Source organism: Rissa tridactyla, chromosome 4 (genome assembly GCF_028500815.1).
Source record: "Rissa tridactyla isolate bRisTri1 chromosome 4, bRisTri1.patW.cur.20221130, whole genome shotgun sequence".
In the NCBI taxonomy this organism is placed as follows: Eukaryota; Metazoa; Chordata; class Aves; order Charadriiformes; family Laridae; genus Rissa; species Rissa tridactyla.
Window position 1 is genome coordinate 87,668,757 of NC_071469.1, and position 15,233 is coordinate 87,683,989.

Below are 15,233 nucleotides of genomic sequence, written 5' to 3' on the forward strand. Positions count from 1 at the left end.
TTATACTCTGAAAAGGTTGTATTTCTTCATTAGCTGTTCCCAAGGCACCAAAAATCCCAGAGGATGTCAAAGTACATTAATTTTTATCACAACATGGAATCTTTCAGGTCTGAATGGCAGCACGCAGCTGCTAGGGGCTTTCTGAACTCTGCTACAGCTCTATATATCTCTAGGCAAAACAGAGGAAGGAGTTGTCATTGGCAAGTGAAGTGTTCAAAATGCATGAAGTGTTTTATTGTTTGAATGATCAACCGTGGTCCTGAAAACGTTTTCCAAGGAGTTAGCTGTTTTCAATGGGAAATATCACGAATATGTAATAAAAGTAGTAATTGACCTTCCTTGTGAGTTGTAGCTTTCTTTTTTCTAACAAGTACTTACTGTGTACAAATGAAATTTGTATATTTAGAAGTACACGTAGAAACAACAAATCATTCCATGATTATTGCAAAAATGAATGTTCCCTTACAGCTGGCTTCTGCTTGTTTGTACCTGCTTGTGTATATGTGTAAATAATGATTTACTGTTGGGATTTTGAAAAAGATGTATGTGTCCACTTTGAGGCAGCGGATGTCCTTAGGTGAGCTGCTGGATGAAAATTACCAGATTCTGGATATTTTCATTGCTGCTGTCTCCTAAGGATCAGGGAGATTTAAACCGAAACAAACTATCTTTGCAAGGCATGGCAAGGAGTGGAACAAAGTGCTTCTCTTATTGTGCCAGGGCTTGAGAAAAGGAAGAGAAGGCAGAATAGAAATGCTGAAAGGTTGAATGGGCATAGAAATTAAGTTGCAGAGCCCTGTTGTATCCTTTTTCTACCCCAACCTGGCCCCAGAACTTTCAAAACGGTATGGAGGTATTTTGAGTCCCCAGACTAGCAAAGATGCAACACTTTGATAAAAGAAAACATGGTTTCTTGGAAGGATTTTGGTTTGAAATGTGGTCCTGAGGAGGCACTGAGGTGAGGGAAGTGCAGCACTGACACCTCTTGTTACTGTCAATACCCTGAGCACACAGTGTCCTGTCAGTTAGGGGAAATTTGGGTTAGATCATAAGAAAAGAGAATTCAGAGCCGTGGGTAATGGGCCCCCAAAAGGTGAGAGAGTCCCTGGTACGAACCTAAGGGAAGGACGAAACACGCCACATGCTTGTAAAATATAATTCTTCCTCCTCCTCCCTCTTGCCTCATAGTTATAAGTTGAAAAGCAAGTACGAATATTAATTTTGACCTTCATTTTTAAGCAATAATTTGTTATCAAAAGAAAGTGATTTACTGATGTAATGACACCGAATAAGAAAACGTAGATTACAAAGTTCCCAATTTCTCAGATTTATACACTTGAAGTGTTTAAATTACCCAAGTGTGGGACACAGATCATGTCAACAAATTCATCCTCATCCCTGCTTTTATTTGTGTGTGTGTAGTCTTTGTGAAACTCTTACAAGAGTGGAAGGAGAAATCCCAGCTTGGATTGTTTTTGAGGGAAGGTGCTTTGGGCAGTGCAGGTTTTACTAAGGTCAGTTTGAGGGCAACGTTACAAATGTTTGAAGTGTTAATGTTAAATGTTCAAAAATGTTAAATGTTTAAATCTTTATTTAATACTGGGTCTGAATTTCTCTTCAGAAGTTCAACTTTAAAATTTTCACAATAGTTGAAATTGCTTCTGCACTCTATTAAGAGGAAAAGTAGGCCTCTCAAACTCTTCTGTCCCCCTAGAGCTAAAATGACAGAATTTTTCTTCAAAGGAAGATAACTTATTAATTTCCGGAGGTGTAAGATAATGTAGGTTTTTTTGGCTGGGATTTTCCCCCCCTATGCGTGCAAGAAAAGCTAATAAAGGGAAAACCAGGACTAATGGATGTTTTCTGTTTAGTTCCAAATCTGTTGAGACCTCTGTTCCTTCTCCAAACTTTTATGAAATTGTATACTCAAGCTTTTATAGAGGTAATGAATAATGATTGAGAGATGGTTGACCTATATGGCAGTATGCAGATGATATATTATGAAGACATAAGGGCAGCTGCTCATTATAATTCCATGTATTTGGTACGAAGGAAGAAGCAGAACAGTTTCAGTCCACTCCCATTAATCTCTTGGAAGTGGGGCAGAAGTATTTGCTGATCAACAGTGTCAAATCCTGCAAAGAAATCCAGTAGGATGAATTTGAGAGAATTTTCCTTGCCTCTAGCAGGAGGTGATCCATCAGGGCTCTAAGTCCTGTGTGGCTTGCCTTAAAATGAAGCTTGTCTGACAAGGATCCACAATTCTGTCAGCTGACAGGTGGCAATAGACGGTATTTTTGCTGACTTTTCAGCCAATATTTTTAGAAAAAGGGAAATTAGACATTAAGTACTTGTTTCCAAAATTCATTGAGTTAAGCAGTGCTCTTGTTTCTTTGTTTTCTTCAAACAGGTAAATATTTTTGGGTCGGTGTTAGATTATACATGGTCCTGAGATTTCCTGCTGCTGTCCAACTCAGTGATTTTTCTCATTGCTCAGTTTCCCATCAGTGCTGCTTGTAGACCCAAGAGGGATTTCTGGAGGTGGTTGTTTAACTCACTCTTTTTCTGGAGAGCCATAAACTTAGTCTGCGTGTTGGTTATTTCCTTTGTGAATATAGACATTCCCTCACAGAAGGAAGTACAATTTTCTAACTTTGAGAGAAAGCAACATGGGTGTTCAGAGTTATGGGATGGAAAAGTTTGCTGGGCTGTGACTTTGCTTCTTTATGGAAGAGAAGTCACAACTCTCTGCCTTCTTTACTGGCCGTGACATAGGTCTACAGTTGCTTATGGGACTTTGGGGATATGGCGAGGCCTTTTCTGTTGAATTTCTGTGTAATTCCAAACAGTGTGAACTTTTCAAATCGCTTGAGAAGTGCCCCAGATGGTGTGACATTCTGCTTCATGGGAAGATTTGAAAGTATTCCCTTTGCATAATTTCTGGTTAACTATTTCATTACGTTTGAAATGGGAGAACACCAAAGCCAAGAACTCTGTTGACATTTTGGCGGTGTTTGTTTAACCTCCTAGTGCACAGGCTACATTTGTTGAAAAATATTATTCTTACCTTTGCAAATCATCAGTAATTAATTCCCTTGGAAATATCTACTGCTGCACACAGCCAGCTTGGGAGGCTGCTGACAGATCATAGTTTTACATCAGGTGCTAACAAATTGATTATTAAATTTCACAACTAACTGATTTATAGCAACAACTTAATTTCTGTATCTCTCTAATGTATTCACTTACTGTATTTTCAAATAGTGCAGAGCGGTTGCACTGCTTTGTTGCTTCTACTGGTGAACTGAGCACTGCATGTAAGATCTGAATGACTTGCCCAGTGCAAGGGTTAGTTATCACAGACTTGTGAAGTGCACAAGATATTACATGGTTTTCATCTGAGATATTCATAATTAAGAATATCCTTCTTAACTCTACATGCTTTTTATCTTTCACTAAATTGTAGCTACACTTACCAGCATGGTGAGAGTCTTCTAGAATTGCTGCATAGCTCACAGTTGCAGCAGTGTATTCTTGAGTCTCAGTCACGCTGTGAAGGATAAGAAACAGTGACTACCTGCTATGATGGAGCAGCTCATGTTCAAGTCCCAGTGCGTACTTAAATTGTAATGGTAGACCATGTTAGCTCACTTGGTGTGATGTAAGTCACTGACTGAAGACGTTTTAAGGAGACATAGGGGTAAATTTTCAAAACACTCTGCAAGGTTTTAACTGTACAGTGTTTCCAGAAATATCAAATAGGCGTCATGGTTAGAGGGAGCAGCTTGGTAATGTTGGTACCAGGAGTAAACACTAAAGAAAATTTTCCTTTGCTGCTGACATTTTTTGTTGGCCTTAGCTGTGCCTTTGATGTAGAATTACAAACTATTTTAAACCGAGCGGGGATTATTTTTTTTTTCCTTTGGCTCAGGAGGAAGCCTAATGTAGTTCGCAGGAATGTTTTTAATGAACTTGTGAAATCAAGGTCATAGTTCTGCTATCACTTAAAAATACTCCTGACATAAAGCAAATCTGTGTGGTGCCAGATGTGTGGTGTGAATTGTCATGTATCTTAAAAATTTTGTTCCTGCATAATGATACGTTCAGTGATACAGAGCTCTGCACCGTTGAGATTAGAATCTGTCTTCTGTGGCTGAAATTCATAACTATATGGTGGCTGTTACATAGGTAATCTCATTCATTTCCTGGTGTGTAAATGTCCAGGTCACAAAAACTTAGATGACAATTTTCAGTAATTGGACCTCTGTTAGCAGTCTGACGAGAGACAGGGATAGCTTAATGGACATGGATCCAAATCCAAGAGGTGGTTCTTTCTGAGCTGAAGTGAAGCACAACAGCAGTATCTATTGATACAACCCGTTAGATTTCTTTTGATAAAGAAATCCATTTTTAACCATTTAAAGCCATTAGTGCTAATTAAAAGTAAAGGAATTCTAAAAGGGAATCTGATATTGCCTTTTCAGTATTATATTAGTTTACAATGTCTCTGTATTTAGTTTTATATTTCTTCACAGATTTTTGTAATAGAATATTGTAAATACTTTTTATGGTCTCTTTAATTTTAATTACTTTTACTTTAAAATATTAGAACAAAATGTTGTTTTAAAAGTGCAAATCTCATTAAAAGGACCAAAGCATAATTTTATTTCTTTTATAAAACCCAACTAATTTCCATGACAATTTAAAACTGACTACATTTTACAGTTTTATAATTCTAGAATAATCTTTTTAATTAATTGAGCTGACAGATTTAGGTATATAGTGCATATTTTGCCTCTGGTAGTTATTGTGCAATTAGTATTAATGAAGGATACTACAATTTGGATAGGTGGAATATAGTTTTGATTCATACAGGCATACTTTCTGTCTTACTGTGGTCTGTTACTTCACAGTATATATGACAATTATCAAATAGAATTACGATCTTTTTAAAAGTGCCATATTTGCTTTTGTAGGGAACGGCAATGGTATTATTTTGTATTACTGCTGTACTTCTGTACTTCAGTTCTCATACTTGGCTCTTATACCAAAAATTGCATCTGTGCTGAAGAAACTTATTCCTTTTTCCCAGCAGATATACAAATCTGTAAATTAATTCTTGCTAGAGCTTTTAATAAACTTTCAGAAGAGATGACGAATCATTCAAAATTTCCACACATGCACTCTCAACCTTCATGGGGCTTTGTTTTCCTCTTGGCAGGTGCATCTCGAACAGGCAAAATGAATTTGAGTTTCAAACATTTTAATAAAATATGCCTTGAAAAGTCAGGTACCTTTCAAAAAATATGATCCCACATATCTTAGTAAATAGCTTGGTTGTGCTGTGTTGAGTGAGGCTGCAAAGATGAAAAAAAGAACTGCCTTTTTTCACAAGTTGGTTTGAACAGCAAGAGAGGACCTTGCCTTTAAAAGGACAATCCCCCTTTATCTCGGTTTGTTTTGCGACTGCAGTATGTATGTGAAGATGTTCTGCGTCTAAGTGTCACTGACCAAAAAACAAATCAGAAATTCAGCACTTCAGAAAATGAGCTTCCCAAAGTATACAGGTGTTTCATGCTGCTTCTGAAGCTTTTTGTTAAAATTTTCAAAGTTGGCACAGGTACAGATATTAGATTGTTAACTTCTTATTAAAGCAGACTACTTGGTAACTTCCCAGCAGGCTTGAAGTTGCAATTTATTTTAATAAGGAAATACAGCCTACTGTTTATGTTGATGCTTATGCAGCTCTCTCAATATTCAGCTAAGGTGCATTTGATTCACCTAGAAATGTTTTTTTGAAAATTGGGCTATCAAAATCTGGGGTTTTCAAACATGCCTGAAGGACTCTAATTACTAAGGTTTGTTTGAAAACCTGGGGCTTTACATTTCACATTCTTCTCCAGAATGCCTTTTGCAGATGCTCAGAGTTGCAGTCTCTGTGTCCTTCAACCACGCAGGAAAATGATCTGACTCTGGGTCTTCTGTCATCTTTTGTGTGTAGGGCTGTGAGGAAGTACTTGAAAAGAACAGAGGGCAAGGATTTTTAACCTGATTTTTGAATGAGAGAGGTATGTGACAGTCTAGGTTCTTTTCTAGCTTAGTTTGGTAGAATCTTACCCTTTGCAAAGCAAATTAGGAATGCCTCATTTCAAGTTCCTTCATAATGGCATCTCTATTTAAACTGGGTTAGCTGAGCTCAGTAAAGAAGGATTCTGTCTCTCATGTATTGTGTACAGTTTTCCACCAAAGATTACAGCTTCTGGAGGATATTTTTATTTTCCAATTCAGTCTTTATCAACTTGTATTTTTTTAGCAGTATACTTCACAAGCTGCAGAAGTATAAAACACGTGGGCGTACACCTTGTGTTGTGCCTTTATTTCTTAATCACTTTTCCCCTACCAACTGTGCAGATGTCATGAATAGATGTGTTCCCCACATAAGAAAGTGATGGGAGGTGTTCCTCCCCTAGGAAAAGTTTCTTTTCTAAGTGCTCCAGAAGGAGACTGTTTCCTGATGAGCAACTGGGAGAACATTGCTAGTGTTGCGGTATTTCTGGTGACCTGCCCACGCATGTCAGCCATCCATCCCCTGACCACTGTTGCTGTGAACGTTCAGGAGTTTGCTATGGTTCTGTTCGTTCTCAAGATGCAAAGTGTTGCCATTCTACTGGGTATTTTTGAAGAAAGTGGGAAAGCTGTGTGGTCTTGCTCAGATAGGCATCTTGAGATGGGCTAATTTATTAAAGAAGATTTGGACAGTGAAAAATTAAAACAAAAACTGAAATGCCACCTTCTTCTCCCTTTTCGCTCCCCGGCCCTTTCCCCAGGCTCACCTTCACTTCTTCATCCCACCTCTTGTACCTCCCTGGCCCTGCATGGTGCAGGAGGACGGGGAGTCGTGGTCAGAACACAAAGGCTCCTCTCGGCTGCTCCTTCCTCCTCCTCAGGCTTTTCCCCCGCTGCAGCACAGGGTCCTCCCCACAGGCCTTTCAGGAGGCACCTGCCCCAGCGTGGGGCGGCAGGAGAATCACCCCTCCTCCTCTCACCCTGCTGTTTTACGCCTCTTCCCCCTCACTCCTCTCTGCTCTGTGGCCTTTTGCCTTTCCTTTCATATGCTGAGGGGCTGGGCCTATGGTGGGCCCGCTGCGGAACTGGCGGGAACCGGCAGCTCCTCACAGAAACCAGCCTGCAGCCGCACCGCTGCCGAGGCCTCCACGCTACACGCCTTGGCCCCCTTCACGCAGGAATGTAATTACGTGTATTTCATGGAGATTTCTTTTTCCTGACTGGGTTTTATTCAACCCTTCTGATTATTCAGGCCGCTTCACATCCTGATCTGCAACGCGGCCGTGTTCGGTGCTCCCTGGCGCCTGACGGAGGACGGCCTGGAGTCTACCTTCCAGGTGAACCACCTGGGACATTTCTATCTTGTCCAGCTTCTGGAAGATGTTTTACGCCGGTCGTCTCCTGCTAGAGTTGTGGTGGTGTCCTCCGAGTCACACAGGTTGGTGAATGTTACCTTTGATCTAGGTGAAGCCTTTAATCCTCAGACCCTAAAACAGTAATGGCAGAACTGCAGAAGTTTCTGAAAATGAAAGGCCTTGCTCTAAAGTGTTTGCGTTTGAATAATCTCTTTAAAAATAGAAGCATTACTAATGCCTGTGGATGTTACTGGCTTTGGCTCTGTTGCTGGATAAAGTGTGTTCTAGTTTTATAACGGTATGTAGGTATTTTTTGATCATTCTTTGTATGAATGCAGATTTTCGCCGCATTTCAGACCACTCATTGATTTTGTGAGGAGATGGAATAATAATTGATTAAATCTGAATGGCATGACCTATATTGATTTGTCATTCAACAACTTCAACATCTTACCAAGAGGAATGTGCAGTTATTTTAGCAGGAGAAACAATGCAATTAAAAACTGCTAGATGAAATCCAATTGTTTTATAATGAGAAATTAGGGAATTCAATGCAGACATTAGCTGTATAATTGTAAAATGGGAAGTAGTGTAGTTAATACATATTAGAAATCTGGCCATGCCTCTTTTGGTGAATTTTTTAATTAAAATGTTAGATGATCGTCTTTTCTACTGCCAGGAGAAGTACAGTTGGCAAAAAAGACGTTGATGAGGTTTGCCTTATTTCAGACATGCTTGTAGTGTTTGTGTTAATAACTGAAAAGATGGATTTGATTTAAATAAAGTTCCTTGTGCAAAATGTATGCCCTAATTCTGAAACCACTTACTGCCTTCTGATTTAGTTCAGGGACTGCAGGATTAGACCTATAATGTCCAGCTTTAAACGTTACTGTTGATTTCTATTTCACTTTTGTTCATGTGTAACAGCTCTAGCAAACCAAAGGCAAGAATGTGTGAGTGCTTTTTTTTTTTTTTCTGCCTTCATATTTCTGAAATGTTTTAGTGACCCAGAATGAAGCTTATTTTTTTAATCATGTTTCCATAAAATGTAACCCCAGGGACCTGGTAGAGAGAGACCAGCCAAGGGTCAGGCTGAAACCTTTATCACTTCCAAACACAGGGGCTTATGGTATAAATGACACACTGCAGATAGATTTACTTTTACCATTTTAAATTTATGATGGCTGAAATGAAAGGAAGCAATAGAAAATGCCAGTAATAATCCTCCCCAGTGTTAAAAGACATGAAATGTCTAGTAATTAGGTGGTAACAAAATCTGGACATCCTTATCTTTGCAAATCACACCAGGTTTGTGAAAGCAAGTAGCAGAGTCCTGTTAGGAGCGAGGGAGGCTACTGCAGGGCAGGCAAGATAGCTCTAGAAATAAATCTGCCAACTCCAATCACTTGCCAGATGTGGAGGGCACAATGGGATACGTATAAATGAGCTGTTATTTAATGGGAGATTATGTTGAATTGTCAGCTGCTTGTTCCCCTTTGTAAGTTTGTATCTCTGATAGTATTTTAAATGACATCTTTGTTTTTCACTGTATTAAGTCCTCCGTGTAACTAGAGCTCACATCTCTGGACATCTTTATCCGCGTTTTAGAAAATGTTTTTTAAAGTGCTCATTGCTAACTCAGTAAGATCAGCCAAGGTTTATAGAAGCCCATCAAGAAATAAGTAACAACCGTCTATGTTTGAATAAAATAATAAACACAACTAGTAAATTTCTTTTTTTCTAAGGGGTCCAATTCATGTATTATGGCAAATCTTAACACTTAAACTGATCATTGTAAATAACCGTGCTTTTTCCCCCCAGTCTGTTTAATGGCAAGAAGTTGATGTAAGGAGTTAGTTTATGCATTGGATATTATTGGGTAGTAGAACTTTCTGACCTACTTGAGAACTCTGAGCCTTAAAGTATGTTGTAAAACAGAAGTGTTGGTATCTAATTACTTCCATAAACCTCGGCTGGATCTTTTCGCTGGAGTCAAGACCCCCTGTTACGGGAAAAATAAAGTCCCATGTTTGCAGAAAATATTATACTAAACTGCTCCAAGGCACAATATTTATTTGCCTCTCTGGTTCTTCGTTCATTTCTAGTTATTTCTCCGGATTCAGCACAAATGAATTCTGTTTAAATTAAGCTGTTGGGTACTTTAAGCACATCATATTAAAATCAGAATAATAAGTAGATTGACTTTCCTTCTGTCTTTATTTCTGTGTTGTTAATTTGATTGTACAGCCCTTATCCTACTGAATTCAATGAGATTGCCGACATAAGTAAGATTGACTCACATAAGCACACTTGCAGGTCTGGAATCAAAATATGCCACCGTGTTTCCGTTATACAGTATAGACAAAGTATTTTATTTATAGATTATTTTTGGTGTCATAAATGATTACTTGAGGAATGAATATAGGAAATTCCTCCCAGAATAGTCCTGTTAATTTCAGAAATGTATTTTATCTAACAAAAAATTATGAAAGAGGAATTTTGTTGTTGAAATTGAAGGGCTAATTCTGCAAGATACAGAACATCCTGGATTCCTCTTGAGTTCAAATACTGTAGTTGCTTTTCTCTGAGTGTATTATAATTCTGCTCGCAGAATGAATGTAGAAATTCCAGCTGATCTCTTCATTTCTGGGCATGAGATGCAAAATTAGTAAAGATATTTTAAAACATTTTTCTAGTGTGTACTGTAATTATGTTTATCCCTGTTCTCCCCAGCTGATTCTGAAAACTCTGAGTATTAAAAAGAGCTTGCTAAATCTTTTTTATTTTTAGTAGCTCTTCTGAATGAAACATAGATCTGTAACTAAATGTAGTATTATTTTCTAATATTAAGATACACCCAAAAATTGATAAATCAAATTGTAAGAACTGGGGGGAAAAACGCTATATGGAAACTTCCTTTTCTTCATTTTAATGTCTTTAGAACATTCACTACTTTGTTATTAAAAAAAAAGGAAAGAAACAAACAGCTGGTGTTTAATGACTCTGTCAGACCCAATTAAAAAACATCAACTAGTTACTTTGATTTGTGTTCAGCCATGCCATGGGTATACTTAAAAACATTATACTCTGCCAGAACTCATTTTGGCTTTGTTTACATTTATCTTTTAAACATATAAGACTATTGATGGCAAGTTACCAAGGTTATAACCCCTTTATATTCATCAATTTTTAATCTGAAAAAGAGTCTAAGAGGCACTGAGATTCATCCATAGTTACTTGAACACTTAAATGAAAGTGTGCAGTATGTGAACACTGGATGAAATAATCAGGGGAAGGAAAGATGGGGAAATGAAAGGATGTTGTTTTTCTCTGCTGCTAATGCAGAGTTATTTTATCCTACATTATTTCCTCCAAGTTGATTGTGCTTTCATGGATCTATGTGGCAAAGTCTTTTTTTGGTTTTAAAATAAAGTTATTTGTAGGTTACATACAATGCCTTTAAATCATTAAAGCCTTTTTGACTTGTTTTTATTTATCATTTGCTTTTGCTAATTATTCAATAATTTTACTGCCATATTATCTGGGACTATTTCTTGAATCTCAGGCAATTTCCAGTAGATGCTTTCAACTGCTAAATAAGCCATTGTTTTATGTTGGTTCTGGCCAAGTTCTACTCTGTTGTCTACATTTTATGTTGTTCTTAGAGCAAAATTAACTCTGGGGTATCTAAGGCATATTTACTGTTTTTTAGATTTACAGAAATTAAAGACTCCTCTGGAAAACTCGATTTCAGCCTGCTTTCTCCATCTAAGAAGGAGTATTGGGCTATGTTGGCCTACAATCGTTCCAAGCTTTGCAATATATTGTTCTCCAACGAGCTGAACCGACGCCTTTCTCCCCATGGGGTGACGTCTAATTCAGTCCATCCTGGAAATATGATGTACTCCTCCATTCATCGTAACTGGTGGGTGTATACCCTGCTGTTTACCTTGGCTCGACCTTTCACCAAATCCATGGTAAGTGAATGACTTGCACTATTTCACACATCTTCATTTTTCAAATCAGCGGAGTAAAGTTATAAAAATCCAGATGTATGTATCTGCTTTGACCTATTGCCTTTTATAACTACAACCCTGATTTTAATGACAAACATCGTGCCAAGATAGCGCTGTAGAAGAGGATTCTTCAACCATTTTAGATTAACTTTGTCAGTCTTCAGTAAAGGTACCTTGTTGGATGGAGTGCGTGACTTCCTTGTTTGCAGATATGATTTTCACTGTGGTTTAGGTAGTTGTACATCTTAGGTGTGGGATAGGTTAGAGTTATTTCTGTGCTCAGGATATGTAACACATCAAAAAATTGCTTTGGTTTTTAAGTGGAATATGCTTGACTGCATTTTTTATGTAAACAGATGCCCTAGTTAGAAAAGATACTAGACATTATTAATGGCTGAGGGAAAGTGCTTTCAGTGGTAAAAGCACCTTCATTCATATTTTAAAAAAAGCAACAACCCAACAATTTTCTCGATTCTCACAAAGCACTGAAGGCAATGGGTGTTTTCCCTTTGTCTCCATTGGACTTTGGTCTAGGACCATGACATAATGAAAGGCTGCAAAGTTCTTTCATGGCCAACATTATGAGATTTCATTATGTAAGAATTTGCAGCATCTCCAGTGCTTGGAGGGGTTACTTTTATCCCTTGAACCTCTGACCCAGGTTATTTATAAGGAGTCTGAAGTCTTTTTTAGGCAGAGGATGACTTTTACTTCATTGAGAACTGGATTCCTTTTACCTTATTGACTGTTCCTCGTCCCTATTCACTGACAAAGAATGGTATTCCCAAAAATGGAGTGGGGAGAGGGTGTCTCCCTAGAATGTTTGCAGCTATGAATCAGGGAAATTAAAAGACTCATACCCCCGCAGAATTTACCTAGCCATGGCAATTTGTTAATGCCCAAACCAGGCCCCTTTTACAGAAGACTTCACAACTGACAAGAGTGGTTGTGGTGTAACGTAACTTAGTGTCTCCCTGAGCTGGCGATACAGACCAAATTAATTCATTTGCTTTGAAAAAGAGCAGAGAAGGAATTGTGGAGTCAGAGGGATCCATCCTTAAGTAGCTTAATCTACCATATAACCTATAGTAGCTGAGCAAATTGGTGGTGGAACTTGTATGGATACCTGCAAAAAACCATTTGCTTGTACATTTAATTATCATTGAGATAATGAAATTAATCTTAATTTATATTGGGCTAATGTAAGTGGAAAACACATCTTACAGTGTTTAAGCTTCTGCTTACATGTCTGAAAAAGAACAATACTGGATCTTCAGTAAGACCTGTGGAGGAAAAATACAAGCACTGTAGTGTGGTGCACTAACAACGTGTAAGTCGGGAGAGTCTTCACACCTCTAACCTCTGCCTGCAGTTTGCAGCCTGTACATATGCAAAACCTATTCATGTCCATGAGATTGGTAAGCGAGCATTCTGGCACCTTGGGACAAGTAATAGTATCTTTCAACAGCGTGTTTTTTGACCAGGACCTTTAAAACCATGTCTCTGCTGTGTTAGGGATAGTTTGTAAAACAAATTCTTGAAGTTCTCCTGAGAATAGATAAATGAATGTTATCAATGTCCCATGAAAAGGATCCAGTCTGTGGAACTTTTATGAATTGTTAGTTTTATTTGCTCTGACATATTTTCACAAAGGAACCTTTTGTGTTGGTTGCTCAGATAATCTCATCCTCTAAGGAAGGAACTAAATAAAACACTGACGTTCATTTTGAATTCTTTAAAACAATTGATACATTTTTTTAATAGGATCTATTTATTTATGGGTGGTACATAAAAGAGAATACAAAATATAGTTAAAAAAATATCAGCGCTGAATAGCAGTGCACTCTAGTCCAAGCCAAATCACTTCACTGAGTCCTTCATGTTTGTGTGTATTTCACTGAGGTTATTTGAATGTTATGATGGAGGGTATGGGTTGAGGGTAAGCATCAGTTTTATAACTCATATTCTGATATGAATTGTTATGTTCCCCTGAACCTTACCAATGTTTTGATTGACAGTAAAACTAGAAAAGTGCCCCGTCCTGGGTATACAGATGAGCTGAGCTGAAATTCTCAACATCATCAGTGTAAGAGTTTTTCTATTTTAAGATTTATAGGGATCAAATGATCGCTGCTTCTCCTTTTTTAGGGATTGTGCTGTCACCAACCTGGAATAGACTTTGTTGAGCATCTTTTTGTGGGATTCCTCTCAGTATTTGTGGCAGCTCACCCCAGAGTCTAGATGAGTGTTTTGGTCAGAGTACTGGGCACATATCTTAAAGCTTAAAGCTGCAGTCCCAGGTTTGGAACCGTTCCTTCCTGTGTTGTGTAAGGATGTCTGCATTGCACAATGCAGTGTGATGCAGCAGCATTTAAAGTAGGTGCAGCTGAGCTGGGTCCATAACCGGAATTGAGAGATCCGTGTCAAGGTTGTTGGAGAGAGGTAAGGTTTATCAGTGCAGGCAAGGTGCCACGCAGATACTCCTGGACCAGTTTTGATCTCTGATGCAGTAGCTTTAGCTGCTGCAGCAATGTGGTACATGGAGAGCCTAATCCTTCTGGAGACACTCTGAAGCTGTTTGCTACATTTGGAACTGCAGAGGCTCCTGGAGTCTGTAGAGATGCACGCACATATATGCACATAGATATTCACACACACAGACTGCAGCGGCACACTCCTGATTCTAGCTGGGGCTTTTTCATATTATTGTAGTAAAAGGCATTAATAAGAAATAATTACATCTTTAATTTGTATTTCACAAAGATAGACTTACTAGATGTTCTGAGAGTGGTGGATAGCTCAGAAAAACACTCAGAGTTTGAGCTCTTTTGCAAACTTTGAAGTTTCCAAAACTTCATGTTTCCCTAATATAATTCTTACGTTCTGTCCTGGCTGCAAGTTGCTGCTGAGAAATTAGTCTTCACACTTTTGACTTAATTGTCATCATTTTCTGTGATACTTAACAAAATAACCTATTTAAAGTTTACTTACTAGAAATCATAACAGTTTAGGAATTATTTTGTTTTGTTTCCAACAATGAAGCAATACACATTGTGTATCTGAAATATATTTTTTAATGTAGTTGTTCACCTCTTGAATGTTGAATAGCACTGCTTTGGTTGATGCGGATGTTGTATTTTCAGAAATCCATGCTATTGCATACTGTGAATCATTTTTTGGGAGAGGGCATGCAGCCTCTTGCATGTGGCACTTGGGATATTCAGCATGACAGAATATGACTAGGAAACACTGCTGGTAGCTATTCAGTTTTAGCTGACTCCCTGAAGCACTGAGAAACAGTATTCTAATATCACACTCTTATTTACCTGTTTGCTGTTATTTGCTGCGACTACGGTGACTTAATTTCAGTAATTAGAACACTTTATGAAGTCAGGTATTTTAAGTTTCTGCTTAAAGAAAAGGTTTGCAGATCACTTAGAATCTGATTTTCCTAAAAGAACAAACATACTTAAGTGGGGTTTGTCTGTCTTTCAAGTGTGAGGCTTTTAGAGGCATAATTTTATTTGCTTCTGTAAATGGTCATACCTTATTACAAGAAGAAATGCAACTTCACATTTTCCAAACCCGTTTTATGAGTGACTATGGCATAAAAACTACGGTATGTTTGTGCTTGCTAGAGTGAAGTCGTCTGTTGCATCACAGAGAGTGGTCTGGTCAGCTTTTGAAGCATAACACAATATTTAAATCGCTGATGGTTATAGGTCTACAGAAAGTACTTTTGTTAAGTAGAAAACTGGAAACTGAAAGACTATTTATTTTTTCCCACCCACCTTTT

The 15,233-nt window shown here is 38.1% G+C and overlaps 1 protein-coding gene across 5 annotated transcripts in view; it reads left to right on the top strand.

Annotated features, from left to right (window-relative positions):
• WWOX (WW domain containing oxidoreductase) overlaps window positions 1-15,233 on the top strand; it is a 531,552-nt gene that overhangs the window by 123,249 nt on the left and 393,070 nt on the right. For all 5 annotated transcript variants that reach the window (XM_054197832.1, XM_054197834.1, XM_054197833.1 and 2 more), the window contains exons 7-8: window positions 7,319-7,504; window positions 11,134-11,398. In XM_054197832.1, coding sequence (XP_054053807.1) covers window positions 7,319-7,504; window positions 11,134-11,398 — 451 coding nt within the window. The remainder of the gene's footprint in view (window positions 1-7,318; window positions 7,505-11,133; window positions 11,399-15,233) is intronic.